Source organism: Schistocerca cancellata, chromosome 9 (assembly GCF_023864275.1).
Source record: "Schistocerca cancellata isolate TAMUIC-IGC-003103 chromosome 9, iqSchCanc2.1, whole genome shotgun sequence".
Taxonomy (NCBI): Eukaryota; Metazoa; Arthropoda; class Insecta; order Orthoptera; family Acrididae; genus Schistocerca; species Schistocerca cancellata.
The window spans coordinates 396720205-396736486 of record NC_064634.1 but is presented as its reverse complement, the minus strand read 5'-3'; the positions used below and the strand labels follow the sequence as shown (position 1 = coordinate 396736486).

Below are 16282 nucleotides of genomic sequence, written 5' to 3'. Positions count from 1 at the left end.
GCATACTATTTGGGTCGTCATAGCCCTCCTGATTACCTCCGAAATGGTGTAGCACAATTTCTTGTTTATTTTCCTTTTAGTACCTGTGAAGCTTGATGTGTGAATTGTTCCCAAAGAATGCTTTCACTATATATAATTCAGGGAAGAAGCTTAGATGTGTCAGTGATGATGGAAGAGCAATTCAGTATTGCAGTGTCTTTTTCTTTTTATTGAAAGGAAAGGGGCTACAATTGTCCAGTAAGGTTTATGTCTGAGGTCACTGGCCAGTCAGGGGAGGGGGGTGGGGGAGGTTTCAATGTTCATGCTTATCTTCATCAAGTTATGATCAGGATTAACAGCTCGTATTGTGTCTTGCCTGCGAAGTTGTTAGGGACTTATATATGTATGATACGCTGGGTGTCTAAATCTCCTGTCGTGCAAGGCAGCCTACATGTCTGGCAAGAAACAGTGTTCTGGGCCTGATATGTAGGCTGCTCTGCATGATAGGTGTGTCACGTTGGATGGTGTTGGCCTGCTTTATTCAACTGTATTGCAGGGGCTACAAGTATCAATGAACATGGCCGTGGACAGGTAGAGATCAGTGGAGGTGCTGGAGAGGGGGGGATGCGCAGAGTGAGCGGGAGGAGAAAATGTTCGCAGAGAGGGGAGGAATGGGAGGTGCATGAGGCATGTGGGATGTGTAGAGGGATAGAAGACAGGTGGGAAACAGAAGGGAGAGAGGCAGGGACGGAAAGAGAGAGTGGTGTAAAATATGTTCAGAATTAGGGGGAGGAAGGTCCTAATGGTAAGTATACTTTAACACAATGTAATTAATGAACTTAATTGTAGTACAAATATAACTCTGTGTCTTTTTTTGCACTGCCATATATTTTTGTAAATTTTTCTTGTTGTATACCAGGTTGTGGTGATCTCAAGATCAAGGACGTATCATTCTTGCCTGATCCATGCCCTTTGCCTGATAAATTGAAGAAACGTAGTCTTGTGGAGAAGGAGAGGATTATATATGCTCCATTTTGTGGGATTGGTGGCATTGTGTATGACAAAGATGCTGTATACGTTGAACTGGGTGGCAGCCATTCGTATATGGAAAAGGTAAACTGTAAATGTGTGTAACACAGATATACAATTTAGAGATAAATTATACATGATAGAAAAGGAATAGCGGGCAGGTTGCACACAGGTCAGTTGAAGATGGAGGTATACAGGGGGAAGAGATGGACAAAAATTTGAAAATATAATTTGCCACATTTGCACGAACTAGTTTAATCATTGAATTCCCTATTTAAAATAAACAGTGACATGAGGATTGAAAATCAAATCATGGGGGGTAGGGGGCATCTGTGGTTGCACCCATATGTTGTGATAGGGTGTGCATGTGCACTTAAGTTGGGGAAGGAGCAGTCCTGGACAATAAGCGCACTGTCAAAAATCTGAATGCCAAGCTACAGTGTTCAGCAAGGTGTGGTTGTGCCTGTTAATTGCTTGCTGCTTCTCCTTTATGGTGGATGTTTTTCTATCCTCATACCATTATTTTCTCAATAATTTTCACAATGTGATACCTGTTGGTCCCATATTCTAATGAAGTATAATAGCAAGAACATAACCCGATTGTTTTGCCATTACTCAAATTACCAATGTCCAATTTACAACTGTTTCATACTTAGCACACAGTGGACATATTTAGTGAAGCATTGCATGACATTCGAATTTCAATATATTAAACTTTAAACCTATTTCATTCTGGCTCATTTTTGTTTACTGATTGTGTTATTTTGAGATACACTTGATATTGGCGTGTTATTACAACCTGTATAAGATTCAGACTTGTTTTTTTCTATGCTAGACAGTTATTTACCTCAAAGTTAGGTTGACATAAAATGCAGGCACAGATTGAAGGATATAAATGAGCAAATGACACTGTGTCATTCTCAGTAAGGAAGTAAGTAGTTTTGCAGCACTACCCACGTCACATTCAGGAAGCAAGCGCACAGTACTCATAAACAGGCATTTTGCTTCCCATAAGTCGCTTACTGTCATCTGGAGTTTATAGTGCAGATATCCTTCCAGTCTCCTGAAGTATGATGTAGATAAAACTAGCTACATACATCATAGAGCAAGAATTAAATGACATATCTCTTTCCATAGTCACTCCTCAATATAAATGGGTTTTCACTGTAGCAAGTTTCTTCCTTTCCTCACCACTTTGATGTGTTCTACCAGAAAGCGCCATTTTATTTTCCAGTAAATCAAGTTCAGTTACTCTAAAAAAAAATCTTGTATCTAATCAACTACTGAAGGAAATAGGTAGTTAAACACTGTTTATGAAATCTCAATAAGCAACAGTTTTCGGGAATGAAAACAGAAAAAGGTTAATCACATAAAATAATGTACAATGTTTTGTAGACTGGAAGATAGTTGAAATTATTCCTCCATATGAAACAGAAGAAGAAAAAAGAATAGCTCCATGCACATCCAACAAATCTGGAAGATAAAGATGAAATTTAACACAAGTAAAAAATATATTTTGGCAGTAGTCAAGATGGAAGTAATGTGATTATCAGTCATTTGCCACAACCACAGTGGACTAACTCATTCTGGTCGCTGTCTACAGAAATTTTTGGCGCATAGTAATTTCCCTAACACTCAGTGCTCAAGAAGCATCTTCAAGCACAGCTTTCCTGTTTGTTGCTTCACAGTGCATTATTTCCAAGCGGTGGTGGCTTGAAGTCAGTTGTTTGCTCTTTTAGTACTGTGGAGAGCCACTAGATGGATGTTCCTGCTTCCACAAAGTGCTAAGCAACTTGAAAAAAATACACTTATGGAAAAAGAAAGTCTGAACACCAAAAGCAACTTGTATGAGATAAACAAAAGTTGGTAGGCCTGTTTCTACATCTGAAACATGATATCTATTGAAATTTCTTACCAGTCCCATCAGAGGGGTGCCACTAGCAGAATACAAATCAGGTGTACTTTAAATATTCTCTGTAACGGTCACGAGCATTAGTTACCTTCGAGACTGAATGTATTGTGTAGATATTAGTCAGGAAGTCCTTTAAGATGACGATAGTGCCATTATCGACAGCTCACCGAGTTTGAATGAGAATGTGTCATTGGACTACGAGAAACCAGATGTTCCTTTTGTGATAATACCGAAAGACTTCACAGTAATGCAGCCACTGTACACGATTACTGGTGACCGTGCTTACAGGAAGGTACAGTTGCAAGAAGGCTGGGTTCCGGACAGCCTCATGGCCCTACTGATAGGGAAGGTTGTTGTGTTCTGCATACAGCTGTGGTGTATCACACTCTCTCTCAAATAGCAGCAATTCGAGCAGCAGTTGGAATCACAGAGATTTAGTGAACTGTTACAAATCAGTTACATCAAGGACAATGGGCTTGTGTATAAATATCTTTTCTGCTACAGTTATGATTTTCTTTTATTCATATTCACACTGTGCGTTTCAGAATATGATTCCTATTTTCAAGTGTGTTTTCTCTTTGCACAATGTCATTTTTATGTAAAGTGTTTGATGTTTGGGAGTCTGCTTTTTTTAATGCAATATATAAAGAATGGGCAATTTTTAGTAAGTTATCAATTTTTATGTGTAATTAGTGGTGAAATTTGGAAGAACACCACATGCAACCTTTCGTGTACAGCATACATTGAGATTTTGTATGATAGCTGGAGAGCACTCTCTAAATGCTCAATTACCAAGACTCACCATTGCCAGAAGCACCTCCAAAGATGTCAAGAACTGAAAAGTTTCTTTGGCCAGAAGACTCATCAGCAACATCTGGCTGTGAAAGCCTTCATTATGTATTCCAGTGTATATTTTTCAGCAGGATAATGCTCACACGCATACCACTGTTGTAACCCAGCATGCTCTACCGTGTGTTGATATGTTATCTTCACCTGCTCGAACACCAGATATGTTTCCAATCAAACACATATGAGACATCATCAGACAGCAGCTTCAGTGTCATCCACAACCAACATTAACCACGCCTCTATTGACCGACAAGTGCAACATGCATGGAACTCCATCCCACAACTGACATCCGTCACCTGTACACCATAATGCACGCATATTTACATGCTTTCATTCAAAATTCTGGTCGTTACATCAGTTATTAATGTACCAGCATTTCACACATTTTCTTGTGCTTACATTAACTTGTGAGCTCGCAATGTTAATCACTTAAATATGTAACCTAGACAAATGTATTCCTGAAACTTCATTACTCTACATTGATTATTTTTTTAGAGTTGGAATTTTTTTCCGTCAGTGTATTGCAGATATGATCACTTCCCACACATTCATTGTTGCAGTGTGGTTCTGTACTATTAAAAATGAGTCAAAGGTGAGAACTAACTCAGAGTAAATAAAGGAGTTGTAGTGAAAGAGTACTGGCCTAAACACATAGTTAAAAGAGCTAGCTGCTGATTTGGGTGCTGTTTGATTCTAGGTTACCAGATGAGAATTTTTGTAAGGAAATGGTCAGAGATTGTGTCCACCCAGCCTAATTAAGAAGTTGCGTGAATAAATAAGCATAAATATTCAAATGCAAATTGTCAAAGCATCTTTAAGCCAAATACCTTACTTCCACCGTGCTATATGCCACATAACCATTTTTATCCTTTTTTATTTATTATTTAAAATAATGACAGGAGTAAGGATAATGACTCACTGTGTAGTTGAGACTTTGAGTGGTTGAGAGAGACATTAACATGACTGAAACTGTTGCTAAGTGCTTAGATGATGTCCTTCCTAATAACTGACTAGTACGTACACACACACACACACACACACACACACACACACACACACACACATTCCGTTATCTCCTACACATCCACTGCTCCACTATTTGCCAGAGTCAATTCCCTCTGTACAGTAAGGCACTACTTCTTCCTCCGAGCTGTCAATTAGCTTTCCCTCTGACCTATCTTGTCTGTCCTTGGCAATATATTGCTCCTCCTCTCTTTATTTTAACCTGTTGAAGAAAATGAGTCATTACATTAAAGTACGTCTATAAGTGGGATCAGTTTTCTGTCCCAGCAGCTAAAGCACATGTCTCAAAGTGCTCATTAATTTGTTCACCATTGTATCAGCTGATATACCTTTTTAAGGATTTACATGTTGTTCATTTTTCATTAAACATTATATGTTAACTATCTGATAGGTGGAAGATGGTACCAAGAACCTAGTGAGCAGCTTATTGGACACACAGGAGACTCTGGATAGCAAGATAGCTCGTAGTGAAGTTCAGCTCTTTTCAGATGCTGCACCTCTTAAGTCATCTGATGTCCCAGAGTAAGTTTTCTGTTTGGTTCTTATGATAAATTTTTGTTTTAAAAATTAATTTAAGTTTTAATGAACATAACAGTTCATTTTTTTTAAATGCCAAATTGGTTTTAATCTCTTTCTGTGTCAATGTAGTGTGAAATGGAAAACAAATAGTATCAGTAGTATCAAATGAAAACTTTGCTAAAATCCAGAGCGAGGCAGGTGAGGATTACATTCTGTGCAGAGGGGAGGGGGGGGGGGGGGGGGAGAGAGAGAGAGAGAGAGATTACGATGTGACATTAGCTGTTAGCTTCTGTCGGTTTACGCATTCTGACAGCTGATTTATATTGGCATATATATTGTTCCACTGAAGCATTCTCAGTAGCACACACATACAGCGTTGTTTGTAATCATATCGATGGTGTAACTCATTTCTTTTAAATACTTTCCAAGTTTAGTGTTTTGTCTTTGAACAACAACAACCCATTTTATTAATCAAACAACTTTTTGCATTGCGTGCATTATTTATCCATGTAGGTAGAATAACTTTAAAGCATTATCAAGCTGTAAAAATGTTTGACCTTAAAGATGTCAGATGCAAATCATTTACCGTATTTACTCGAATCTAAGCCGCACTCGAATCTAAGCCGCACCTGAAAAATGAGACTCGAAATAAAGGAAAAAAAAATTCCCGAATCTAAGCCGCACCGGAAATTTGAGACTCGAAATTCAAGGGGAGAGTAAAGTTTTAGGCCGCACCTTCAAATCGAAACAAAGTTGGTCCATTGTAATATGAGACACAATTTAGGTTGAATGAATGACGATACAGCTACAGTAGTTTAGTTCGAGTCGTAAGCTTAGCAGGTAAGCTTTACCAGGTAGCCATTGCTACGCGTCAGGCGCTCCGTCCGTATTTATACGGGTACCCTTCCTTTTTCACGTGCTTCGTCTGGTTTGAATCGATTGCTTATTTTGCTTTGATCTGATAAGTGCTGTTTTCTTTGTTATAGGTGTTTGCGTCACTCTAAGCAAAAAATGCATTACTGTACTGTGTCACGCATTGTTTGTCACATTCTGATAGTGCGTGTTTACGGCCTGTCGCCACTCGCGGCATGGCTTGCTTTTGTGCACGCTACCGCTGCTTACAACTCAAAAAAAAAAAAAAAAAAAAAAAAGAGAGAGAGTAATCGTCTCATTAGCGAAACAATGGCAAGAGACTGCTATTTGTTGCCGGCTGCGGTGGTCTAGCGGTTCTAGGCGCTCAGTCCGGAACCGCGCGACTGCTACGGTCGCAGGTTCGAATCCTGCCTCGGGCATGGATGTGTGTGATGTCCTTAGGTTAGGTAGGTTTAAGTAGTTCTAAGTTCTAGGGGACTGATGACCACAGATGTTAAGTCCCATAATGCTCAGAGCCATTTGAACCATTTTTTTGCTATTTGTTGTTACTTACACTGCTGCTTTCTTTGATAATGATCAACAAGAACCAAATAATAGACTGCGTATGATAGAACATGTTCTGAATGAGAGTTAGGCAAAAATGTTTCTCCGTTTGAAAATCTTTGCGGCCGCTTCTTTAGTACATCAAATTCTGCACAGAAATTAGAGTCATCTTAGAATTAAAAATCTAGTCAGTTGCCGTGCTTCATTTCTGACTGTATCACTATTAGGCATAAGAATAATATGAATATAAACATGACACGATACGTATATTCTTCCGCGTTTGCTGTTGTCTCACTCTAGTTTCGTAGTTTATTACGCAGGCAGGATTTAAATGAGATAGCAGCAAACATGAAAGAATACATGACAAAATGTTGATATTCGTATTATTCTTATGGTGAAGAGAATACTGCATGTGATTCACATTTCATCAGGTTCCTATTAGCAACCATCTCTTCTCACAGGTAGGAAAAAACTCAGAAAGTAGAGTTGGCCATATTGACAAACATCCCAAACAGTCTTGCATGTCGGATTTTCGTAGTACATTGAAATTCTGCTACATTCGAAGATGAACAATACAGAATTTGTATTTACTTCGTTGGATAATGTATGAAAATGCAGTGGTCGAAACTCGGGGCGGAGAAAAAAAGTTCGTCTTCCACCTTTTTTTTTAATTTATTTACTGACGCAGAGGTTTTGGTGCCAGTATTTATCTTTGTGCCTACAAAGCATGCCTGTGTAGCGTTACATATATTCGACGGCAGAAGCTAGTTGTGGTGGCACCTACCAACATTTTTCAGAACTTCCACTTGCTTTGCACTCGATTCTAAGCCGGAGGCGGCTTTTTGGATGACAAAAACCGGAAAAAAAGTGCGGCTTAGATTCGAGTAAATACGGTAATGAGCTACTGAAGGCTAATTTTGTTTTGTTGTTCCACCTGCTTGTGATGTATACTGTCTTACATTCAATGTATTTGTATTATGTATTTACATAGAATTAAGTGTCTTATGAAGAAAACTGTTAAATTATATGTCCATAGAGGAATAATTGGCTAGTAATAATTTATAATCCAGCTGCAGACATGATCACCAAGGTAACTCCATAAGTAGATGTAAGAAATAGATGCTGTTGTTTTCACTGCCTGACACAGATGACTTACACCATGAAGTTTTGTAGCAAAAGGTTCCATAATTGTGTCCCCGCCAATTTATAGTAATCTCTGTTCTGCAGTTTTTCCATGGTCTTATGCATTTTGATGATGCAGTTGCTGGATGCTTCAGGTGTAACTCTCTCACCATCTTCACTTCTGGATGTATTGTCCTCCTCCACAATATAAGACTGCTCCTAAGTCCATACCAACTATTTTTGGGTTATAGTGACAATGCTATGGAGGTTGACTAACATGTCCATGCTGCTTTACAATTGTATCCCTCTTGTAAATTCAGTACACAGACATATGGTCATTGACAGGATCCAGCAACTCTAATAGGGGACAGCCATGCATTAATGACTGCCATTTTGGTATCCATAGTTGGGGCTTTGATCAGTTCCACAGAGGGTATGCTCACATTGTCCATGACAGTCACTGAATACTCAGCAAGATACGGCATCAATTGTTCTCTACACCATCTTTTAGAGTCACTGTACATCATTTCAGGAAGATAATTCTCAGAATTCTTAACTCTCGACATCTTGAAAATCAGCCTAGCTCTGGGGAATAAACCCAATTTTTACCAATCTGATGCGGACCACTATAAGTCGACCACCTACGTCAATTGGAACTTGTAGTCCACCGTACCCATTGCCCATTTTCCAGCATATATCCTGGCATGGCCTTTTTTATACGAGTTGCATTTATGTAATAAATTTGAAGTATGCTAGCTTGTTTGACCGCTTACATTGTACTAAAAAATGCAGTCCTCAGATCGGTACAGTATTTTATGGACTAAAAGACACTACGAACTATAAGATTCACCTTAATTTTCAAGTAATTATGATTAGGCTGCAAAGCCAGACTAAAAAAAAATTCTTAGTTTATAAAACCAAACTGACCTTTAAAATCCCTGAAAATCATCATCTGAACTTCCTTCTTCTTCTTCTTCTTCCTCATTGTCTTCTTCATATGTAGGATGGTCTTCCCTGCCATCAAGAATGTTACTTGTGCCACAATTCTTGAAAGATTTAACAATGTTTTCTCTCACTCTAGAGCATGACTGTTTTATCCATTGACACACTTGTTTGTAGGTCATTTTAAAGCTCCCTCTGTTCATGTTGGGTTTCATCCATCATCCATTTGTTAAATTCTTCTGTCATATATGTTAGAACTTCAAGTTTAACACATATATTTCGGAACGACACAACATCACATATAAGTCACAGAGTAAGTTGATACGTGTATTTGTTAGCATTCGAATAAGCACCGAGTCCCAGTCTAGCGGTCACTGCTCGGCTGGCCGCTTAGGTGGCGCAGCTGCTGCACGGCTGGCAGACAGACAGCGCCACACGTAGAGGACGCGCGTAATTGCGCGACGGCACTTTGAATGATCGGCGAGTCATAACAATATACACTTTAAATGGTTTATTATATCAAAAACAAAGATTCCATGACTTACCAAACGGGAAAGAGCTGGTAGATAGGCACAATAAAAAAACACACAAACACACACACAATTTTTCGAGCTTTCGCAACCCCCGGTTGCTTCGTCAGGAAAGAGGGAAGGAGAGGGAAAGATGAAAGGATGTGGGTTTTAAGGGAGAGGGTAAGGAGTCATTCCAATCCCGGGAGCGGAAAGACTTACCTTAGGGGGAAAAAAGGACAGGTATACACTCGCACACACAATGTGTGGATGGATATGTGTGTGTGTGTGCGCGAGTGTATACCTGTCCTTTTTTCCCCCTAAGGTAAGTCTTTCCGCTCCCGGGATTGGAATGACTCCTTACCCTATCCCTTAAAACCCACATCCTTTCATCTTTCCCTCTCCTTCCCTCTTTCCTGACGAAGCAACCGGGGGTTGCGAAAGCTCAAAATTTTGTGTTTGTGTGTGTGTGTTTTTTTTTTTTTTTTTTTATTGTGCCTATCTACCAGCGCTTTCCCGTTTGGTAAGTCATGGAATCTTTGTTTTTAATATATTTTTCCCATGTGGAATGTTTCTTTCTATTTTATTTAAATGGTTTATTTATTGAGATGTCAAGAGGTTGTAATCCTGATTTAGTCAACCTGGAATAATAGCAAGTTTTGCATTTCCCTGTCTTAGTTTCTCTTTCACAGAATTTTTCAAATCATTACTGAACTGATCTAGCACAAGAAGAGAAATCTTCTTCAATAAAGCTCCTTTTCTTCTCTCCCACACTCTTGTTAATCCATAACTTCATATCAGCCTCGTCCGTCCAACCCTTGTTTGTGAACATCACCACCTGGTGGTATTTCAGAAAGTTTTGATATTGTTTTGTGCTTGAAAATGGTCATTGGACTACCGTATTTAATCGAATCTAAGCCGCACTCGAATCTAAGCCGCACCTGAGAAATGAAACTCGAAATCAAGGAAAAAAATTTTCCCGATTCTAAGCCGCACCTGAAATTTGAGACTCGAAATTCAAGGGGAGAGAAAAGTTTTAGGCCGCACCTCCAAATCGAAACAAAGTTGGTCCATTGTAAATTGAAACACAATTTAGGTCGAATGAATGACGATACAGCTACAGTTGTTTGGTTCGAGTCGTAAGCTTAGCAGTTAGCTTTACCAGGTAGCCATTGCTATGCGTCAGGCGCTCCGTCTGTATTTATACGGGTACCCTTCCTTTTTCGCATGCTTCGTCTGGTTTGAATTGATTGCTTATTTTTCTTTGATCTGATAAGTGCCGTTCTCTTTGTTATAGGTGTTTACGTCACTCTAAGCTGAAAATGCATTACTGTGCTGTGTCATGCATTGTTTGTCGCATTCTGATAATGAGTGTTTACGACCTGTCGCCGCTCGCGGCATGGCTTGCTCTTGTGCACGCTACCACCGCTTTTTTTTAAAGGAATCGTCTTATTGGCGAAACAATGGCAAGAGACTGCTATTTGCTGTTGCTTACAATACTGCTTTCTTTGATAATGATCAAAAAGAACCAAATAATGGACTGCATATAATAGAAGATGTTCTGAACGAGAGTTTAGCGGAAATTTTTCTCCATTTGAAAATCTTTGCAGACGCCTCTTTGGTACATTAAATTCTGCACAGAACTTAGAGTCATCTTAGATTTAAAAATCTAGTCAATTGCCGTGCTTTATTTCTGACTGTATCACTATTAGACATAAGAATAATACGAATATAAACATGACATGATATGTATATTCTTCCGCCTTTGCTGTTGTCTCACTCTAGTATCGTAGTTTATTAGGCAGACAGGATTTAAATGAGATGGCAGCAAACACGAAAGAATACATGGCAAAATGTTTATATCCGTATTATTCTTATGGTAAAGAGAATATTGCATGTGATTCACAATTCATAATAGTTCCTATTAGCAACCATCTCTTCTCACAGGTAGGAAAAAAATTCAGAAATCAGAAAGTAGAGTTGGCCATATTGACAAACATCCCAAACAGTCTTGCCAGTTAGATTTTCGTAGTACATTGAAATGCTGCTGCATTCGAAGATGAACAAAACGGAATTTGTATTTACTTCGTTGGATAATGTATGAAAATGCAGTGGTCAAAACTCGTGGCGGAGAAAAAAAGCTCGTCTTCCAACCTTTTTTTTTTTAATTTATTTACTGACACAGAGGTTTTGGCGCCAGTATTTATCTTTGTGCCTGCAAAGCATGCTTGCGTAGCGCTACATATATTCGACGGCAGAAGTTAGTTGTGGCGGCACCTACCAACATTTTTCAGAACTTCCGCTTACTTTGCACTCGATTGTAAGCCGCAGGCGGTTTTTTGGATTACAAAAACTGGAAAAAAGTGCGGCTTAGATTCGAGTAAATACGGTAAGTTGAGCACTGTCAACGAAACATGAAAGGACAACAGTGTAGTGCATTTTTTTCATGTCCACTTGTTTTTATACTTACAGTTTCAGCACCTTTCATGGCAACAGTTCTGTTACTTGGCACATCAGATGTCGTTCATATTTCCTATTTGGCTTAGTTCCACACTGGTTTTCTTTCGATATTGAATAATAAAGTGATTGAAAGATAATATTTTCTTGTCATACTCTTGTGGCGTTTTTGAGCTATTTTGGGTTTGTATTGCATTCTAAATACATGATGCTTTATGAACCTGTAGCACCAGCCAACTCCACCCTTAACATCTGTTAAGATCTACTGTAAGGCTAGATTACGAGTGTGTCTTTGAATCATTTTTGTATTAATGCCAGTGCCATTTTGATGGTGTTCTGGAATCCATTTCAGTACATCATCTTCTAGTTTTAGCCATTTTACATTCAGTCCTCTATGTGCACATTTACTCAATGGCGGGGCGGTAGGGAGATTGTGTTAGTAAGCTTGTGATTCCCTGAAACTCATTTTTGTTACTTTGATGCACAGCTGGTGCCAGTTGAATCCAGTGTTGCCAGATAGAGATAGGTTTTGTGCAGCATTGGATATACTGCCATTTTTAAGACTGGCGGGAATTTGAAATGAAGCACTGGATATTTTTATATTAATTTAGAGTATAAGAAGCACCTGAATTTTGGAGGCAATTTTTTGAAGATAAAAGTGAGTCTTATAGTCCGTAAAATACGGAATCATTACATTCTATAAGTAGTTTCTTACCATTGCCGATTTTCTAATATCTGAAACATATATCATTCACTAACCTTAACATAGTCTGTTTGCTCTCAGTCCTGAATTGTATAATTGCTGAGTACTTTCACAAAATACTGTTTGCAAAATTCTGTAGGTCAGCCAATACATTCTTTCTTTTTTTAATATTTTTTTAATTTTTTGTGCATATATTTGATTATCTGGTTACAGTCTTTAAACAAAACCCATAGGCTTCTACCATCTGCTCCCTCCATTTGACAATGGTTCGACAAGTGCCGTGGGCCAACTGGGGTTTGGCACAAGATTGTCTTTTAAAGTTCTCACACATGACACACTATCCTTGCTTGTTTGTGCAACTCTTGACATAACTGCTTTCTGTCATTCATGAACACTGCGAGGGAAATATTGTCACTCAGTCCTGAATTCTATAATTGAAAGAAACCGTAAGTGCTAAGATTACAGCACAATCCACATGGAACGAAGACAAGAAAGTTGACTAGTTTGGCAGTGGCTATAAATCACACTTTATACTTCAGTTTTCTGCTGTTCAGCTGACCTCGACCTCCCATTGTTCATGTTCTGAACTCTTATCAGTGTGATAGGGTACACAGGAAAGGGGTAAAAGATGGTCGACATTTGTACAATTACATATGGAGTGACCGCAGAGACAGTGCTGATGTATCACAGCAGTTCTTTCTCTTTAAATGTCGTGCAGTGTTCAGTGAGCGGTGTAGCTACTGCCAACAGTGACTCCAGTTATCTGTTTCCTTTAAGATGTAACTTAGCTAGCATTGTGTGGGAGGAAGTGAAATTCCATGTGCCAAGGAAATCCTCCTGCTTCTACCTACACGAGTCAGGAATATTCTCGCTCACCTGTGCTGTAATGACACAGCATTCACAGTAACGATGATCTCAGTGGGACTGGCAGAATGCAAATCAAACAATGAGTACCCCTGCACTCCTGTCCTGTTCATGACAAATATTCAAGCAGTTGTAGTAGAAGTTCATATTGTGTTCAACGTAACACTGTGCAATATTTATTTGCCATCCTCATTAAGCTGGTAACAGATAAATTTTCCCTGTTCTTATGTCACAGCCACTCCCACTTGTGTAGAAGATTTTTAGTGCAAACTGTGTGCTGAAATGTTGATGTCTGTCTGCCCCATGGTTTGACGTATTGATGAGCACAGTATTATGAAAGGAGTCATGTGTTCCGAGTAAGAGAATGGGCGTATTCACCTTCCACGGAGTTCCCCTTCCTCACAAACTCTGCTCAGTGGCAAGTGATTGATATTTGCATTCCAGGACCCACTTCTCTATCTGAATCCAATCAGACACAACAGTTTCCGTAACCAAGCCACAGAGATGTGTTCTCAGCAGAGCAGGTGCATGCTGTTCAACCAATTAGCAGGTTGTTTTAACACTGTAAAGTGTCCAACATCGAATTAACTACATTATAAGCATGTTTACCAGGTCACCAAATTTCTGCAAACAACATACAACACCTCTATGAGCATAAACACATTCCTCTTAAATCATGTCACTGAAAGTGAGGATTCAGTGCTACTTCACCAGTGAGAATTTATAGAGGGAAGAAGTCAGCATTTTCATTCCATTATCACCAAGGAGAACAACACTTCCATCTCCATATTGGCTTTGGCTTCTGTACTGTTGAAGACCCAAGAGATTGCATCTACAAACACCCAAACCAGAATAGCTTTATGACTTAAAAAAAGGAAATTCTGCTACATGTCTTTATGTAAAAGTGACTGATGGACTGTACATTTCTCAGAAGTTGTCATACTGGTGTCTTCACTTGCTGTATAAGACCAATCTATTATTGTCTGACAAGGGTTCTAGAATCCAAAAAACTAGTTATTTCCAGTCAGTCCTGCTAGAGGAGACAGCATGAAAGGCATTTGTTGGGATTCAAAACCCATGTACCCAGCACAGAAGGAGATGCGAACCATACAGTACATAACATTCTGTATCTTTGTAGTCAGGGATAAGAGATGTCTTTCTGCTGACTGCCAGGGCACATGTAAAACTAATGTTATAAGCTTAATTACAAAATGGTTAAGGGAAGTAAAGAACAAAGCTGCATTATATTGTCCATTGGGAATTCCCGTGTGGTAAGCCAGCTGCATGATCAGAAAGTACTTTCTTCCTCTAACCACAATGGCCTTTTTCCTTTGTGGTGTAAGTTTGGGTGACTCTAATTATCAAGAGTGTGGTGGTATCATTCCTCCTCCCCTTGCCAGCTAAATACTGATGGTGAAAATTTCTTCCATCACCAGCTTTTGAACTGAATACTTTTGAGTCAAGCATCACTGCACGAGCGTGTGTTAGCAAACTTTGATACTAGGAAGGTGTCATTAGGAAAGTGTTTGTGAGATAGACTGTGGTATAAAATGTTGTCCTCCTGTATATTGTTTTGTTAAAGTGGAGCTAAAGCTTCATTTGTCAGAAAAAGAAAGAACTGCCAATGTTGCTGGGTAATGTTCTGTGATCAGTGAAGCTACAGCGTGGCAAGTTCTATTCCTCCTCCTAGTCATGTAGTCACTGACACTGGACAAAATAATATTAGAGGTACCATGTGTTGCAACTTTAGCAAAAGAATGCACCAGTGCACATTGTGTGCATTGGACAAATTTTAGTATGCTATATTTTAACAGCAGCACCTAGTGTACTGGTAGCAGCAATATGAAGATCTCTTCACAGGTTTCTAGTTCTCTATGATTGTTTTGGATTTTGGACTCTTCCTGAACAGTATGTTCTGAAACTTCCTGGCAGATTAAAACTGTATGCCGGACCGAGACTCGAACTCGGAACCTGTGCCTTATCTACATCTACATCTACATTTATACTCCGCAAGCCACCCAACGGTGTGTGGCGGAGGGCACTTTACGTGCCACTGTCATTATCTCCCTTTCCTGTTCCAGTCGCGTATGGTTCGCGGGAAGAACGACTGTCTGAAAGCCTCTGTGCGCGCTCTAATCTCTCTAATTTTACATTCGTGATCTCCTCGGGAGGTATAAGTAGGGGGAAGCAATATATTCGATACCTCATCCAGAAACGCACCCTCTCGAAACCTGGCGAGCAAGCTACACCGCGATGCAGAGCGCCTCTCTTGCAGAGTCTGCCACTTGAGTTTGTTAAACATCTCCGTAACGCTATCACGGTTACCAAATAACCCTGTGACGAAACGCGCCGCTCTTCTTTGGATCTTCTCTATCTCCTCCGTCAACCCGATCTGGTACGGATCCCACACTGATGAGCAATACTCAAGTATAGGTCGAACGAGTGTTTTGTAAGCCACCTCCTTTGTTGATGGACTACATTTTCTAAGGACTCTCCCAATGAATCTCAACCTGGTACCCGCCTTACCAACAATTAATTTTATATGATCATTCCACTTCAAATCGTTCCGCACGCATACTCCCAGATATTTTACAGAAGTAACTGCTACCAGTGTTTGTTCCGCTATCATATAATCATACAATAAAGGATCCTTCTTTCTATGTATTCGCAATACATTACATTTGTCTATGTTAAGGGTCAGTTGCCACTCCCTGCACCAAGTGCCTATCCGCTGCAGATCTTCCTGCATTTCGCTACAATTTTCTAATGCTGCAACTTCTCTGTATACTACAGCATCATCCGCGAAAAGCCGCATGGAACTTCCGACACTATCTACTAGGTCATTTATATATATTGTGAAAAGCAATGGTCCCATAACACTCCCCTGTGGCACGCCAGAGGTTACTTTAACGTCTGTAGATGTCTCTCCATTGAGAACAACATGCTGTGTTCTGTTT

The 16282-nt window shown here is 39.5% G+C and overlaps 1 protein-coding gene across 1 annotated transcript in view; it reads left to right on the top strand.

Moving 5' to 3' along the window:
- Positions 1-16282, top strand: part of LOC126101078 (ribosome biogenesis protein BMS1 homolog) — a 100826-nt gene that overhangs the window by 42696 nt on the left and 41848 nt on the right. Inside the window, exons 7-8 of the mRNA XM_049911757.1 lie at positions 899-1092; positions 5185-5315. Coding sequence (XP_049767714.1) covers positions 899-1092; positions 5185-5315 — 325 coding nt within the window. The remainder of the gene's footprint in view (positions 1-898; positions 1093-5184; positions 5316-16282) is intronic.